General features: G+C 52.7%; 1 protein-coding gene across 4 annotated transcripts in view; it reads left to right on the top strand.

Annotated features, from left to right (window-relative positions):
- NFATC2 (nuclear factor of activated T cells 2) overlaps nt 1-15,384 on the top strand; it is a 160,489-nt gene that overhangs the window by 13,956 nt on the left and 131,149 nt on the right. For 2 of the 4 annotated variants that reach the window (XM_061437974.1, XM_061437972.1), the window contains exon 1: nt 3,267-3,625. The exons of 1 other annotated variant lie outside the window; for it this stretch is intronic. Coding sequence is in view for 2 of the 3 variants with exons in the window: in XM_061437972.1 (XP_061293956.1) it covers nt 3,496-3,625 (130 nt within the window). In the remaining variant the exon portion in view is untranslated. Of the gene's footprint in view, nt 1-3,266; nt 3,626-15,384 lie in introns of those variants that run through there. One more of the 4 variants, XM_061437971.1, reaches the window with a different exon arrangement.

Here is a 15,384-nt window from a genome sequence, read left to right as displayed (position 1 = left end):
CAACTCAAGCCCCAGCTTTCAGAGTGGCCTGTAGAGAAGAAAACGCTCTCACTTCCCAGCGCTCTAGCAGAAACTCTGTTCTGGGTCAGGACCTAGTCTGAACCCCTTCCCTTTAAGAGCTCTGATTTGGCGCAGATTCCAGATTCTAGAAACTTAAAAAATATTTCTACTGTTCAGAGGAACAACTGAGGCAGTTAGAGTATTATTGCCAGGTCCTGAACCGTTCTCACAAGGCAGTCTATCAAAGGGATGGTGATTTTACCTTTACTATGTCATCTTATTATTGGCTGTCTCAGGAGGATGTCAGTTGGGGGTAAGAATTTAGATTCTTGCCCAAACAATGGGGTGGCCAGATTAAGTCTTAGAGAGGAGGGTCCTTAAAGACAAATATAAGGATCTTATATACACAAGGACAGTCAGACTCTTTTATCCATCCATCCATTCACCCGTCCATCCATCCATCATCCATCCATCCATTCACTCTTCCACCCACCCACCCATTCATCCATCATTCATCCATCCACTCTTTCATCATCCATCCATTCATCATCCATCCATCCATCCATCCACTCTTCCATTTCATCCATCCATCCATCTGTCACCCAAACATGCACTCATCCATCCATTCATCTATCTGCACATCCACACACCCATTGTACATAAAGCTGTGAATGAATCAATCATGACCCCTGCCCGAGTGGATCTCACAGGCTAATGGAGATAAAAATGCTCTGATTGGCCAAGCCTGGGTCATTTGTACACTTCTTTGCCAGGGTAGTATGGGACAACTGGGTCGATAATTTACCAGAATTGCATCATCAAGAGTAGTTTCCCAAAGGAACACACTGGGGTGTTGTTATCAGAAGCAGGGGGGAATGACACCAGGTACGCAGAATCAACAGATGTCCTCTAGATTAGAGGCATTTAGTCATCATGGCTGGAGGGATGAAAAGAGACCAGTGAGGATGACACTAGCTTCTCCTTGTCTGTAGCACAAGGACAGGCTGGTTCCTCTGATTTTCCCTGGCTAAATTTCAGGGTTTGGATTCTGAGTCCTGTCACAGGGACCCGAGAGCATCCATCTCTTTCTGGATCATTCTGTTGTTTGGTCGCTCAGTCGTGTCTGACTCTTTTGCAACCCCGTGGGCTGTAGCCCGCCAGGCTCCTCTGTCCATGAGATTCTCCAGGCAAGAATACTAGAGTGGGCTGCTATTTCCTTCTCCAGGGGATCCTCCCCACCCAGGGATCAAACCCATGTCTGCTGCATTGGCAGGCAGATTCTTCTGCCACCCGGGAGGCCCCTCCTTCTGGATGCTTGGGCTCTCAGCAGTCCTAGTGTGGGTCATCTCCCCTCCTCCACCTAAATTTATCAGCCACCCCTAGGATACTTGCTGGATTCACCTGGTGTGTGTATGTTTATGCTTAAGAAACAAACAAGAGGATTTTTTTTTTTTAATGTTCTGACAGCCAGAAAGAGCTTCCCAAGACTGAAAATGCATGAGTCTTGGATCCAGGCCCAGGACCCTGGAATGGAGTTTGTGTCCAAACCAGTGCTTCTTACCCCAGGCCACACACTGGAAGCATCTGGGGAGCTTTTACGAAATACTGATGCCTGAGTCTCAAACATTCTGATTGTAACTGGCCCCTCCTAGGATCTAGCTTCTTGAATTTTTTTTAACAGCTCTCCAGGTGAGGCCAATGTGTAAGTTGGGTTAGGAGTCACTGGTCCAAGTGCAGTTTGGGAAACGCTATTCATTGCCGTATCTCTTTACCAACAGGACATAAACATGATGAGGGTGGTAGGGACCCGGTCCTGCCGACGGCTGCACCCCCAGGATCTGTGGTAGTGCCTGGTACCTAGCAGGTGCCCAATAAAGGTCTGGGGAATGCATAATGATTGACAGCTTCCCACGAATCCCTTAATGGAACCGAGATGGCTGCCCTGAGAGAGGGCATCTTCTCCACCCTCTGGCACGTGGGAAAGGATCGGAGTCAGTCCCCATTTCAGGTCAAGCTGTGGCTCTCAGGGAACCCCTGAAACTCTCCCACCTCCTTTTCTGATCCAGTAATTCTCAACCCTGGCCGCCCTTTAGAATTATCTGAGGTCATTAAAAAGAAAACACCTTCAAGGGGTTTGGATCAGAACCTGGGAACAGGCATTTTTACAGCGTCTCAGGGGACGCCAACGTGCCGTAAAAGGAGGCCGCTGGCCGCGTCCCCTGTACCTCTGTGAGCCTGCTTTCTGACTGGAGCTAACTTGGTGCAAGACCCCTGGAAGGGTTTTATAAGGGGGTGTTGGGAGTCGGTTCTTATGCGTTGTTCCCTAAGTGCCTGTTCACAGCGTTCACCGTGGATGCTTGCCTAGAAATGCACATCTCCGAGCCTCTCCTCCAGACTTAGTACTCAAGCTCCAGTGCGGGCCTGGGGATCTGCGTTCTGATCAATCGTGCAGGTGTACTCGTCCCCAGCTGCCCTTTCCACCTGCACTGCCCTCTGACCTGCTCTGCCACACTGAGCTGCTTCTGCCTCTCGGTTTTGGTTCCCACCTCTGAAGCATTCTTCCTCCAGGTATGCCCAGCAGTCAGGTTCCTCCGAATGCCATCTTGCCAGAGCCCCCCCCCCCCCGCCACTTCTTGCCCCCCGACAGCTGAGGGGACCAAAGCCGCCCCAGCCCCCAGCCTTTCCCCTACATCTCTGGTGAGCACTCTCCAGACAGCCCAGGGGGATGCTCTTTGTTCTGGAGTTTATCTCGGTCCTTACTCTTGCCCCACCAGGACCTAAAGGTCCCCGGGCGAGAGTGTCTGGTGCCTGCTGGTCCCTGGAGATGTCAGGCGGCCAAGAGGTGTAGATGGAAAGGCAGGTAGGACTTGCGCCTTGCCAGTACCTGGGATTCTTCGCCAAGTCCTGGATGTGACTGATGGAGGTGGCAATCCAGCCGCAGCTGCGGGCTCACAGAGGCTCAGGTCTGCAAGAGAAGGCAGTGGGTGCACCCCCCACCCCCGACCTTGTTGGTGTCAGCCGGTCACCCAGGGCAAAAAGACAAGTGGCTTTCTCATCCGGATCCTGGGTCCGGCAGGGCCGCAGAGCTTAGGCGGGGAGGGTGGAAGCGGCGGCTGCGCCCGAGCGCCTGGCAGGTGGCTTCGCGCGGCGCCGGGCGGTGCGGCCGGGACCAGGGGCGGCCTGCTTCCTCCCGGCCGTCCCCGCCCTCCCCGGTCCCGGGGTGTCGCCCCGCCCCGCCGGCCGGGCCGCGCTGTCCCCGCCTCCCCTCCCCGGGCTGCAACAGGTGCCTCCGGAGCAGGAAGCGCGCGCCGCCGCCGCTCAGCTCCCCCGGGCGCGCCATCCCCGGACCCCGCGTGTGTCCCCACGAGGACAGTGACCCCGCCGCTCCGCCCGCCTCTCCGCCCCGCTTCCTGCTCCCTTCGCCGTCGCCGGCTAGGGGCCCGCGAGTCCACCGAGCCCGCCTCCGCCCCCGGCCCGCCCGCCGCTCCGCGCGCCATGGACGCCCCGGAGCCGCAGCCTGACCCCGACGGCGGGGACGCCCCGGGCCACGAGCCTGGGGGCAGCCCCCAAGACGAGTTCGACTTCTCCATCCTCTTCGATTATGACTATTTGAATCCTATCGAAGGTCGGTGGAGGCTCGCCCCGGCCTGGCCCCCGAGCCTGGGCTGGGGCTGGGGCCTGGGCAGTGGCCGCGGGTGGGGCCCCTTTGCCCCACGCGTCACATTTCCTGGGGGGCCTGAACTTGAGTTGGGGGGAAGTTGCCTCTCCCCAGGTGAGAGGGAGGGCGGGAGCCGTCGGAGACTGCAGCCGCCTTTAGAGGGCACTAGGCTCACTCTGCCTGGTGGGGCGCCAGTTTCCAGTTCCTTCTCCCCGAGGGTCCCTGGTAGTGAAGCAAAAGGGAGCAGGGGTCTCAGCTGGTCTCTGGCCCGCCGTTGGTCATCAGTGCGCGGTGGAAGCTATGGGTTTTGCCTTTGGAGGGAAGAGGTGAGGAAGCCAAAGAATGGAGTTTTTCGGCCGGGACTGGTGCAAAAAGAGGGCTGGTGAGGCGGATCCGCCCACCTCCGAGCCCCACCGTGTGCGAGCCCTTGTTGGGGACGTTGCGCTGACTCTAAGGAGGAGGTTGTCTGTGTCTAATGCTGGAGCGTGGTTTGCCCTCGTCTTAGGCGGCTGGCCCATTTCCTCCCTGCGTTCTGCCGCTGCCGTTTGCACATCACCTCACATGCTTCAGTCTGAGCTTTATTAAGTGGGCCCCACCCCCCGCCCCACAGGCAACCAGACTGTGGGGGCTTGGAGGGTGCCCGCCTGTGGTTTCAGGAAGGTGCAGGCTTATTCCTGCCTCAGCGACCTGTCAGTCCCTGCCTGCAAGTGCGCTCTGCGCTGGGGGCTGGGGATTTCCCCCCGCTGGGCCGTCATTTCACGTGTTTAACAGGAGCCTTGGTCAGAGGAGGCGGTCGCACACCCAGCCTCACTGTATTTTTCTGGTTAGCAGGTTGTCTTGGAAAAAAACAGAACACCAGACAGGCTTCCTGATTTTGACAGCCTAGCCCAGCCAGTGCTTGTTGAAGCCTTGGGGGCAGGCCTGTTGGTGACTTCCAGATGCACTTGGGCTCGGCTGCTTCTGGGGAGCAGGAAGGGGTTGTGCTGGCTGGTGTGTGTAGGAGGCCCTTTCCGGACTCTCCCAAGTTTGCTGTTTCCCAGAGATGCTGTGTGAGGCAGAGAAGTTTCAACTTTCCCTCTGCAGCGTCTTCAGGTGAAACTCCAGGTGAGGGCCTTGCTTTGACTTCAGAGATGCCCTTCGATCGGATACCAAGTGAAGATGGTAGTTAGTAATTATTCTCTATTTTGGCTGGAGATGGAAATAATTAGCCAGCCAAAGAGACCAGTCTTCTTGAGTTGCAATCTGGAGGCCATCCTTTGCTTTGAAAAGATACAATTAAGAATCTGCAAATGATCCCTCTAGCATCCGTGGTCTTGCTCTTCGTTAAGATTAAAGTCATGTTTGGAGGGAATACTTACACCCCTCCAAGATTCACAATCAACGGATTTTTTTTTTTTTTTCCTGCAGCGGGGAGATTTCCGGGGAAATAGTTTCTAAGCCAAATCTGATGGGAGGTGCTTTTTATAGTTTTTCTTGGCAAAGGGGTGCTTGGTGGCTGCCAGATGGGTGTCTAAATGACCATGGTGAAGGCCCCAGCATCTATCTTTAAAAAAAATAAACTTTATTTTTGGAAACAGTCTTAAATTTACAGAAAAATTGTAAAGAGAGTACAGCAAGCTCTTGTATACCCAGCACCCAGCTCCCCATAGGAGGAATATCCGTTAGCAGGATGCATTTGTTACAATTAGTGAGCCAATATTATGATACAGTTTTATAAAGCTAAGTCCATACTTTGTTTAGATTGTACCCCCCCCCCCTTTTCTTAATGAGCTTGACAGTTTTGAGGAATACTGACTAGGTGCATTGTAGAATGTCCTTTCAGTGGGGTCTTATGTTTTTCTCATGGTTAGACAGGGCTATGGGTTTTGGGGGAGGAAGACCACAGAGGTAAAGTGACCATTTCCATCACATCATATTGTGGGTACCTACCATCAACATGATTTATCATTATTGATGATAGCCTAGATCACCTGGCCGAGGTAACCTTTGGCAGGTTGCTCCACCATAAAGTTGCTGCTGCTGCTAAATTGCTTCAGTCGTGTCCGACTCTGTGCGACCCCATAGAGGGCAGCCCACCAGGCTCCCCCGTCCCTGGGATTCTCCAGGCAAGAACAATGGAGTGGGTTGCCATTTCCTTCTCCAATGCATGAAAGTGGAAAGTGAAAGTGAAGTCGCTCAGTCGTGTCTGACTCTTAGTGACCCCATGGACTGCAGCCTTCCAGGCTCCTCCGTCCATGGGATTTTCCAGGCAAGAGTACTGGAGTGGGGTGCCATTGCCTTCTCCAACCATAAAGTTACTCCTTGCCAAACGTGCAGCCCAACTTAAGGATGAGGAATTATGCTGTGGAATCTGTAATCAGGCCTTGCTGCGAAGGCACCAGGACAGAAACGTCATGGCTCAGTAAGAGAAGGGATGCTGCGAGCCTTGAGAGGCTGAAGCGAGCTGTTCCAGATGTGGGTCAGGCTCAGTCTCACCCAGATGTTAATAGCAGTCACTTTGCTCTGCTTCCGCATGATGGAACTCCCCAAGGGTCAACACTAGTCCGTGTCTTGCTAATGGGCTTTGTCCCACATGACAATATGTTGGTGGTACACGTGAGGTGTTCTCTTTAACTCTGGGCAATGGGCTTGGCAAAAGGCCAAGAAAGGAAGAGGATTGCTCCTGGGACAGACATTGTCAGGAACTGGTGACGGCACGTAGGGAGTTGGGGGAAGTCACATGCTTATTTTGTGGAACCTGAGCGTGTGGCAGCTGTGATTAGCCCGTGTAGTACCCCTCCAACCATAGAAGGTACACACTTCACAGAAGGTTGTCACCTTCATTTTGTAGAGGGGGTTGATGAGGCACAGAGAGGTGAAGGAACTTTCCCCAGAAAGCAGAGCAGGTACACGGCAGAGCTGAAATGTGAGCCCGGCAGTCCTGCTCTGGAGCCCTAGAGTCCTGCTCTATATCTTTCGGATCTACCGTGTGAGTTCTCGTCCCCTCACTTGACGAGAGATGCGCACAAAGCAGTTAGGGGCCTGGCACCGTGCAAGACTGGAGTTTAAAACATTACTGACAAGATGATCTTGGGTAAGTCATTTAATCTCTCTGGACCTCTGTTTGCTCAGCTGTCACGTGATTGAATGATAGTACTTACCTCATACAGGCAACTGTTTGCCTTGAATGGCTTAACCCATTCACATCACTTAACACAGTGTCATTTGTCACTAGCTTTTTATTAAACCTTTGATTTCGTTAATAGAGGTGCTCAGTTCATGTGAGTCATCATTCACTTACTCATCCATCTACCTATTGAGCTCCTATGGTGTTAGATCCTGGGGATGTAGTAGAAAATGAGACTCAGTCCCTGCCCTCAATCAGTTAGTGTCTCTAATTGTTTTTCTGTCTAATTGCATCGACTGATCCCTCCAGTAGCATCTACATGGTAGTGGAAAATAGGCATCTTTGCCTTGTTCCTCACCCAGGCAGGAGAATCTTCAGTGTTAGCTTTAGAATTGAGGCATATGTATTTATGTTAGGGAAGTATCCATCCGTCTCTATTTTCATAAGAGTTTTGATTAGGAATGGGAGTTGAGTGATGCCACAGACTTTTTAGCATCTATGGAAAAACATGATTTTATTCTAAGATCATTGATATTAATAGCTTTCCTAATATTGAAACGTTCCTGGTATTAACCCCATTTGGTCACTGGGTATTATTTTCTTATGGTGGTGGGCCTGGCATCTACTGGATAATATTGTTTTAAGATTTCTTTTAGCAGTGTTCACCTGGTGGCAGGTAAAGAATCTGCCTGCAATGCGGGAGACCTGGGTTTGATCCGTGGATCAGGGAAGATCCCCTGGAGAAGGAAACGGCAACTGACTCCAATATTCTTGTCTGGAAAATGTCATGGATGGAGAAGCCTGGCAGGCTGTAGTCCATGGCATCGTAAGAGTTGGATGTGGCCTAGCAGCTAAGCCGCGAGTGATGTCTGTAATGTGCTTTTTGGTGTGCCGTCAAGTCTAAACGTCTCTCCTTCTCTATGTTCAGGAACAACGTGTATATTGTTGGGACTATCCAGTTTCTCCCGTTGTGATAGGATCCCCTGTGAAGCCATCTGGACCTGGTGCCTTTTTATGGTCTTGTTCTGGGATAACTTTCTCGATCGTGTCTATGGGAATTGGGCTGTATCCATTTTCTATTTTGACTAGAGCCAGTTTTGGTAAACTTTCTTCCTAGGAAATCACCCACTTCACCTTTCTGAATTTTCAGATTTATTTGCTTAGAGGCATGCAAGGTAAACTCTTATTTTCTTTTGAGGGAAAGAGCTAAATGCATAGTAATAGAAAGAATGCAGACAGGGCTCTGAGGGTCCTGGCTATGAGCCCACCTTGGAGGGGAGAGGCGTGCTGGCTGTTGGTAGACAGAAGTTTAATTTCTTTGTATGTGCATGTGAATTCAAGGCATTCTTACTTCTTCCAACTTGTAATACACTGGGAAAGACGGATGGGCCCTGGGGATCCCCAGTCACCTCCAGCGGTGCCAGATCTTCTCTGGGCCGTGTTGGGAGGGCTTGCTCCCAGTCTGCCTCAGTGAGTCTGGCATGCCCCTCCTCTGGAAAGCGGATGCATATGGCGTTAACTTTGACCTTTCAGAAAGGAAAATGGACTCCTGACCGTTGCTTATAGTTTGTTCTGCTGATCCTCAAACTCTTTGGGTCACAGACCTCTGAAAGGCTGATGAAAGCCGCAGGTCCCATGTACCGCAGGAGCACACTGCACGCGTGCGTCCCTTCTGCACCTGTAAAGCCCGGGGTGAAAGGCGCTCAGTCGTGTCCGACTCTCTGCGACCCCAGGGACTATACAGCCCATGGAATTCTCCAGGGCAGAGTACTGGAGCCGGTAGCCTTTCCCTTCTCCGGGGATCTTCCCAACCCAGGGATTGAACTCAGGTCTCCCGCATTGCGGGCGGATTCTTTACCAGCTGAGCCACAAGGGAAGCTCAAGAATACTGGAGTGGGTGGCCTGTCCCTTCTCCAGCAGATCCTCCTGACCCAGGAATGGAACCTGGGTCTCCTGAATGGCGGGTGGCTCAGCTTTATACCATTTTCAGGTAGAGTCACACTGACCCAGGAATGGAACCCGGGTCTCCTGCATTGCGGGTGGCTCAGCTTTATACCCTTCTCCAGCAGATCCTCCTGACCCAGGAATGGAACCCGGGTCTCCTGCATGACGGGTGGCTCAGCTTTATACCATTTTCAGGTAGAGTCACAGACCCTGCTGTCGCCCGCTCTCTAATGTCACCTGCACTTGAGCTCAGGGCCACCTGCTCTCGGCCCATTCACAGGGCACAATTAAAGCCTCATTCTTTCAGCAAACACTCATTGAATGCTGGTTTTGTGCCAGGCCCTGTGGGAGTACACAGATGAATGAAATGTGGTCTTGCCCCTGTCTGGCCCCCAGGCCAGTGTGGGACACAGCCTGGTAAACAAATAGGGACAAATGAGGTGCTGATATACAGCATCACGGGCTTTTTTTTTTTTTTTTTTGGTGCTTACTAAAAATAGAGCTCTACTCTAAGCAAGCGAGTTCGCTAAACACATGTGACATTCAGAGACGTTGCCGTCTGTGTTGAGTTAAGGACAAGCCTTAATGAGCCTGCTTTGTGCAAATAGCGTCTCCAGGTGCAGCTGGAAAGGTGAAACGAGGGCTGAGTCGAGCAGTGGCCTCGTCGAGGGAGGAGCAAGAGCTAGGGAGAAAGTTGCCTGAATCATCCTTTACTATTGAACACATGTCATCCCAGCTTCCAAATTAAAGGCCGTCTGTTCTTAAGGCGCCCTCAGCTTTTGATCAGAAGTTGTTTCGGTTGCTCTTTGGGGCCCCAGGGACGGTAGCCCACCGGGCTCCTCTGTCCATGGGATTTCCCAGGCAAGGATACTGGAGTGGATCGCCATTTCCTTCTCCAGGGCATCTTCCCAACCCAGGGATAGAATTCGTGTCTCCTGCGTTGGCAGGCAGATTCTTTCCCACTGACCTCCCAGGGATGCCCTTGATCAGAAGTAGAGGCTCTTAAAATCTTAATGCTGTGCTATTTGAGTTGGTGCCCAAGGCTTTTTAGTCCTGTAAGATGATGGGATTGAATACATTTGAGAAATGCAGCTTTGGTGGCCAGTGGTCCTTAATCCTGGCTACAGACTAGAATCTTTCAGGCATACCCAGGACCCATGAAGTCAGAATTCTTGGGGGTCAGTTCACTTTTGCTGAGAGTCACGAGCAGTACACGGCAGGACAGGCTTCGAGCCCAGGCAGCTGGGGTCCTGAGTCCCTGTCCTCAGCACTACAGCTCAGCCGGAATCTCACTGACCCCAGCTTTCCTGGGTACCCTTAATGCCAACATGGGCTGCATTCACCCATGATGTTTTGGTATCTATGCAATTATCAGTGGACTGTTCACTGCTATCCTAATGGGATTATACTCATAAAATATGCAACAAAAACCCAAGTGGGGAAGGACAGAATATAAACTGGGGTTCTGCTATTTCTGTATTTCTCTCTACAGCCCAGTGGATTGTCGTGCATGCCTCCCGGGGCACGTGTCCCCCCCAACTCCACGGCCATAGGCCTACTGAGCCAGAGCAACAGGACTGAAGTCAGGAAATCCCGGCTTGAAATTCTGACTTAGGTGTCCATTACTAGCTTGGCCTTGGCCAAGTTGAAGTGCCGGGCATTGGCAAGCGCGCAGTAAACCATTGCCTTATAAATGGATGAGAAGTTGCATAATCCCCGCTGAGTGGTTTGCCTCCAGGCAGGTGATTTTGATCCTCTCCGCTTGTGTTTTCTCATCTGTGAGATGGGGGTGGTCAGGTTCCCGCAAGGCAGTGTGACTGAGTGCGGGCAGCGGGGCTGCGTGAAGGTCGGACGGCAGGCTGGGAGCAGGGTGGTGGACTCTGAGAAACCGTCGGGCTCACCCACCTTCTTGAGAGCGTTGGGTCCTTGGAGGGGAAAGTCTCTGCCCTCGCCTTTAAGGAATCCTGAGCCTTAAGAGGGGCTTCCTTGGTGGCTCAGAGGTTAAAGCCTCTGCCTGGAAGAGAAGATGCCTTTTGGAGATGAGTCACTGGCCGCGGGGCTTCAGCTGGCATTGCAGCATGATACCTAACTTACATGCGATTTGCATGCATGCTTAGCTGTGTCCAAGTCTTCGTGATCCCATGGACTGGAATCCACCAGGCTCCTCTGTCCATGGGATTTCCCAGGTGAGAATACTGGAGTGGGTTGCCATGTTCTCCTCTAGGGGATCTTCCCGACCCAGGGATCGAACCTCGCCTCCTGCATTGGCAGGTGGATTCTTTACCACTAAGCCACCGGGGCAGCCCTCTGTAGGGGGTCAGTTCTGATGAAAAGCTTGCCCGGGGCATGGGTCCCTGCCTCAGCCGCAGAAGTAGGCCAGGTGCAAAAGCTTTCTCAGTTGTCCAGACTCTCAGGCTGCAAGGTTCCCTGAGGCTGCTCCTCAGGGTCCTGCCCCGGCGCTGCGGACCCCTGACCCTGGGCCAGGACGCGGCAGCCTTGGGAAGTGCCGTGTGGTGGATGTCTTGTGGCTTCCCCCCACTAAGGGACTTCCTGTCTCCTCTCTCCCCAGCACAGGAAACAGCCACAGGCGCCCCAGAGCTCCGGCCAGACCCGGCTTCCCTGGGCTGGTGCGAGGTTGGGTTTTACTGAGTGTTCCCAAACCGAGCTCAGGGAAGAAGGCAAGACTTGCCCTGGGGCTCTTCCTGGGCTGTGTCAACTTTCCTACCTGGAAGAAAGCCCGCGGCGGGTTCCTCCAAAGCAAGAGGAACGGCCTGTGACGTTTTCCTAAACTTTGTCCAAAATGTGGAAACGTAGAGACGATGGCATCATTAGCTGCCGTGTTCCCAGCACCCAGTCTCTATGGTTACCTACTGAAGGCCAGTCTTATGTCCCCCCCTCCTCAGTGTGTGCTCTGCATCACCACTTCTGCTTGCTTTAAATCACATTGCAGATGATAGAATATTTTATTAATAGATTAGGATGTAGCTCTCAAATATAAGGACTCCTGAGAAAAATCCAATACCATTACCAAACCTAAAAAGCTGTATTGCGTGCTAAGTTGACTCAGTCGTGTCCGACTCTTTGCGACCCCATGGACTGTAGCCCTCCAGGCTCCTCTATCCATGGGGTTCTCCAGGCAAGAATACTGGAGTGGGTTGCCATGCCTTCCTCCAGGAGATCTTCCTGACCCAGGGATCGAACCCACATCTCTTAAGTCTCCTGCATTGGCAGGCGGGTTCTTTACCGCTAGCGCCACCTGGGAAGCCCCCAAAGCCATAATCTTTAATTTCAAACGTCCAGTGTTTAAACTTACTGCATGTCTCACAAGTGTCTTTTCATGGTTAACTTGTTTGAACAAAGATCCAGACAAGACCCGAACATTGTAAATCATTGACGTGGCCATTAGATCTCTCTTACTTTATAAAAATCCCCACCAGTCTGTTTTCTTGCCTTTGTTGAAGAAGCAGGTCATGTTTCTTGCACTGGCCTCCGTGTGACGGACTTTGCCAGTGGTGTCCCTGTGGCACTGTTGAGTCTTCTTCTGTCCCTTGCATCTCTTACAAACTGGCATTTAGATCTGAAGTTCTGTGCCGTAGACTTTGAGTGCTGTTTTCTTCTGCAGAGAAATATATCCAAGGTAGAGAGGATGCTACAGGAAGAGCAGAGAGATTGCTTTTCCTGAGTTGGCGTTTGGGACCATCTGTGCGTCCTGACCTGAGGTTTTGAGAAAAAAGGGAATTTTCTCACTTGGGCCTGTTTCAGTTACTAAGATACTAAGTTTCTAAGAGGCAGTGCTTCTGCGTGAATTTTAATTGAGTGAGCTTTCTGAAGGTAAGAAAGGTGCCTGCAAAAGCTCAGGATTTATAAAGGTCCTTATCAAAACAAACCTTCTTGGGCACGCTGAGAAAGGTGGACTGTTAAACGAGCGCGGGGAGGGGTGGGGGAGCCTTGACGTCTGCAGTGCTTGCGTACGTTATTGTAAAGACCACAGAAAGGGGCTGTTTACCTGCATGGTCCTGAGAAGGTGGGCTCCGGGTGTGAAATCCACAACCCGTGACCTCATCTCTGTTGCCATGGAGAAAGGAGGAGGTCATTAATGCCCGGGGTCGGCAGGAGCCTCTGATGAAGTGTACCCGCCCCCCGGGGACAGGGCACTGAAGTGAAAGCTCCTGGCGATGAGTGTAAATAAAGAAGCCATCTGTCAATCAGGCATTAATTTTAAGTCTCTGCCCCTGGCCAGGGGTTCCAGGGGCCCCACTGTTTTCAAGGGGAAGTTTACACTTGCATTTCAAGTTGGCTAAAAGAAAGGTGGAAACCAGCTTTTCACGCTGTGTCAGGAGTTGCGGGGCTCAGTGGGCACAGCTCTTTGAGGCACTGGCATAAAGGTGACGGGGGTCTTGGCCGAGTGAGTTGGAGGAACCAAAGCAGAGAAGGCGGCCGGGCCCCTGCCTGTGTCTCCTTGCGCAGGGCCTTGGCAGAGAGGCGGGGTAGCCACGCGCACCCCGCTTCAGAGGGAGGATTATCTGAGGTCTGTTTCTGGTTGATTCTTCTGACCAGATCTTTTCTTCTCCTTTTGGCAAGGAAGTCACCGGAGCCCCTCTCTCTGCTGTGTGCCTCATGACAAATGGGGAAAGACTGTCCTCTCTTAGAGAAGGGCCTCTCTGAAGCACAAATCCCACCTCAGATGGCTGTCTTCCTGAAAAACGGAGGCAGGGTGGCATGGTGACTGGATAAGCCAAGGCTGATGTCGGCATCTGATGGACTATTACACGGCCATGAAAAAGAAACCATAACTGCATACGATGTGGTTAAATCTCAGACATAAGGTTGAGATTTACAGCATGTGCATGTACATTCCATCCAGTTTTATGTCATGGTCACAGCAGGCAAAGCCAGGCCTTAGTGAGGGAAGGCAGGCGAGTGGGTCCCCCAAATGAGGGTTATTGGCTGGGTGTGGCCACTAGGGAACCATGTAGCAGGATTGAAGTGTTCTGTATCTTGAATGGTGGATGCACATTTGTAAAAAGGCGCCGAGGCCTTTTAATATCTTACGGCATCTAAATGATGTCTCAATTTGAACCCCAGCTCTGCCCCTGGTTTCTTTCAAAAGGTTTTTTTTTTTTTTTGATGTGGATCATTTCTTAAAAGCCTTTATTGAATTTGTTGCAATCTTGCTTCTGTTTTATGTTTTGGTTTTTTGGTCGAGAGGCACGTGGGCTCTCAGCTCCCCAACCAGGGATGGAAGCGCCACCCCTACACTGGAAGGCGAGGTCTTCTGGACCGCCAGAAGAGTCCCTGCCCTGACTGTTCTTGTTCCTGGGGCTGAACCCCCACCCCCCTCAGCTTCCCTGGCCCCCTCGGTGACACAGAGGAGTAGATGGTACCTGCCTTCCAGGTGCTTGTCAGCCTCGTGGTACACAGGAGAGCTCGAGGCGCAATGAATGAAGGCAGATGGGAAGGTCTTTGAAGTTCTTGAAAGCATGAGGGCCCCATGGAATGATTCCACCCGGTTCTTTCCATCCCAGTTTGAGGATGAGGTGGGGTTTCATGTCTATCAGATGCCTGGGCCCTGCCCTCCCATCCGGAAGCTGAACTCGAGGCCTGCAGATTTCACACATCTCTCCACTTCTCTCCAGAAGGAGGACAGGCAGGTGCATGTGGATTTGCAGACAGCCATGCCAGTAGCCAGTCTGTAAGACTTGGAGCTGGCACACTGTCCTGGGTCCTGGGTCTCGGGCGCCTGGCCTCACAGCAGGCTGCCTGGGAGGCAGGACCCAGCGCTCCTTTCCGTCCTGTCTGAAGGCTGACAGCTGTCTCAGCCGGGGCAGGGTCAGCAAAGAGCACGGCAGTCACGGTGGCTTTTTCCAGTGGCTCCACGTCGAACGAGACAGGATGGTAAACTGCCTTCTTTCCCTTGCTGGCATCTCTGGACCTGACTTAGCTGGATGGAATTTCTCACCTCTCACGCCCTGCGTCTGTGTGTGTCATTTGTGAATGAAGGGTGTGACCACCTGATTCTCCCCGTCATCATTAACACACGATTCATTGATCGGGAATCCAATTACTGCCCGCTTGTGTGTCTGCTGGGGGCCATAGGGGCATGGGGGGCCTGTTGGAAAGTTTGCGGAGCGCTGTATGTGTTACTCAAAGCGCAATCTGTAACTTTTCAAAGAGGGTTTTTCCTATAGGTGGTGCAAGCCGCCAGATGCGAAGTCCATCCAGCTTCGGCTCCTCTTGGCGTTTCCTGCAGCCCCTAGCACACAGGGCTCATGAGAGCCGAGGGCTGGAGGGGAGGGGCGGGACCCCCAGGACCCCCTCCCTCCCGCTTCGCTTCTCTCCGCCCTCTTGCTGCACGTGCGGCCGCCAGGTTGTAGAAGCTTCACTCCGTTGCCATGGCAACAGACTGTGATGTCTCAAACCCAGGGCCCGGGCCTCCCACCACCTCGGGGTGTGAACGGTGGGTCTGTCGCTTCAGACAGGGGTGGACCTCGGCTCTGGGGCTCGGCCGCGGGGCCGCGGGGCGTCCGGCCTGCGGCCGGATTCTGGCTCCTCTCCTGGCGTCGTCGTTGAAGTCGAGCGCCCTGGCTCGCGCGGCCCCTCCCCCTCCTGAGGACAGACGCCTCCTGGAGCTTCCTGAGCTGGCTTTCTATTTTAGTCATTCTATTCTGCTTCCTGA

Source organism: Bos javanicus, chromosome 13 (assembly GCF_032452875.1).
Source record: "Bos javanicus breed banteng chromosome 13, ARS-OSU_banteng_1.0, whole genome shotgun sequence".
Taxonomy (NCBI): Eukaryota; Metazoa; Chordata; class Mammalia; order Artiodactyla; family Bovidae; genus Bos; species Bos javanicus.
Note: the sequence above shows the minus strand (reverse complement) of the source record. Positions and strands in the feature narration are given on the sequence as shown.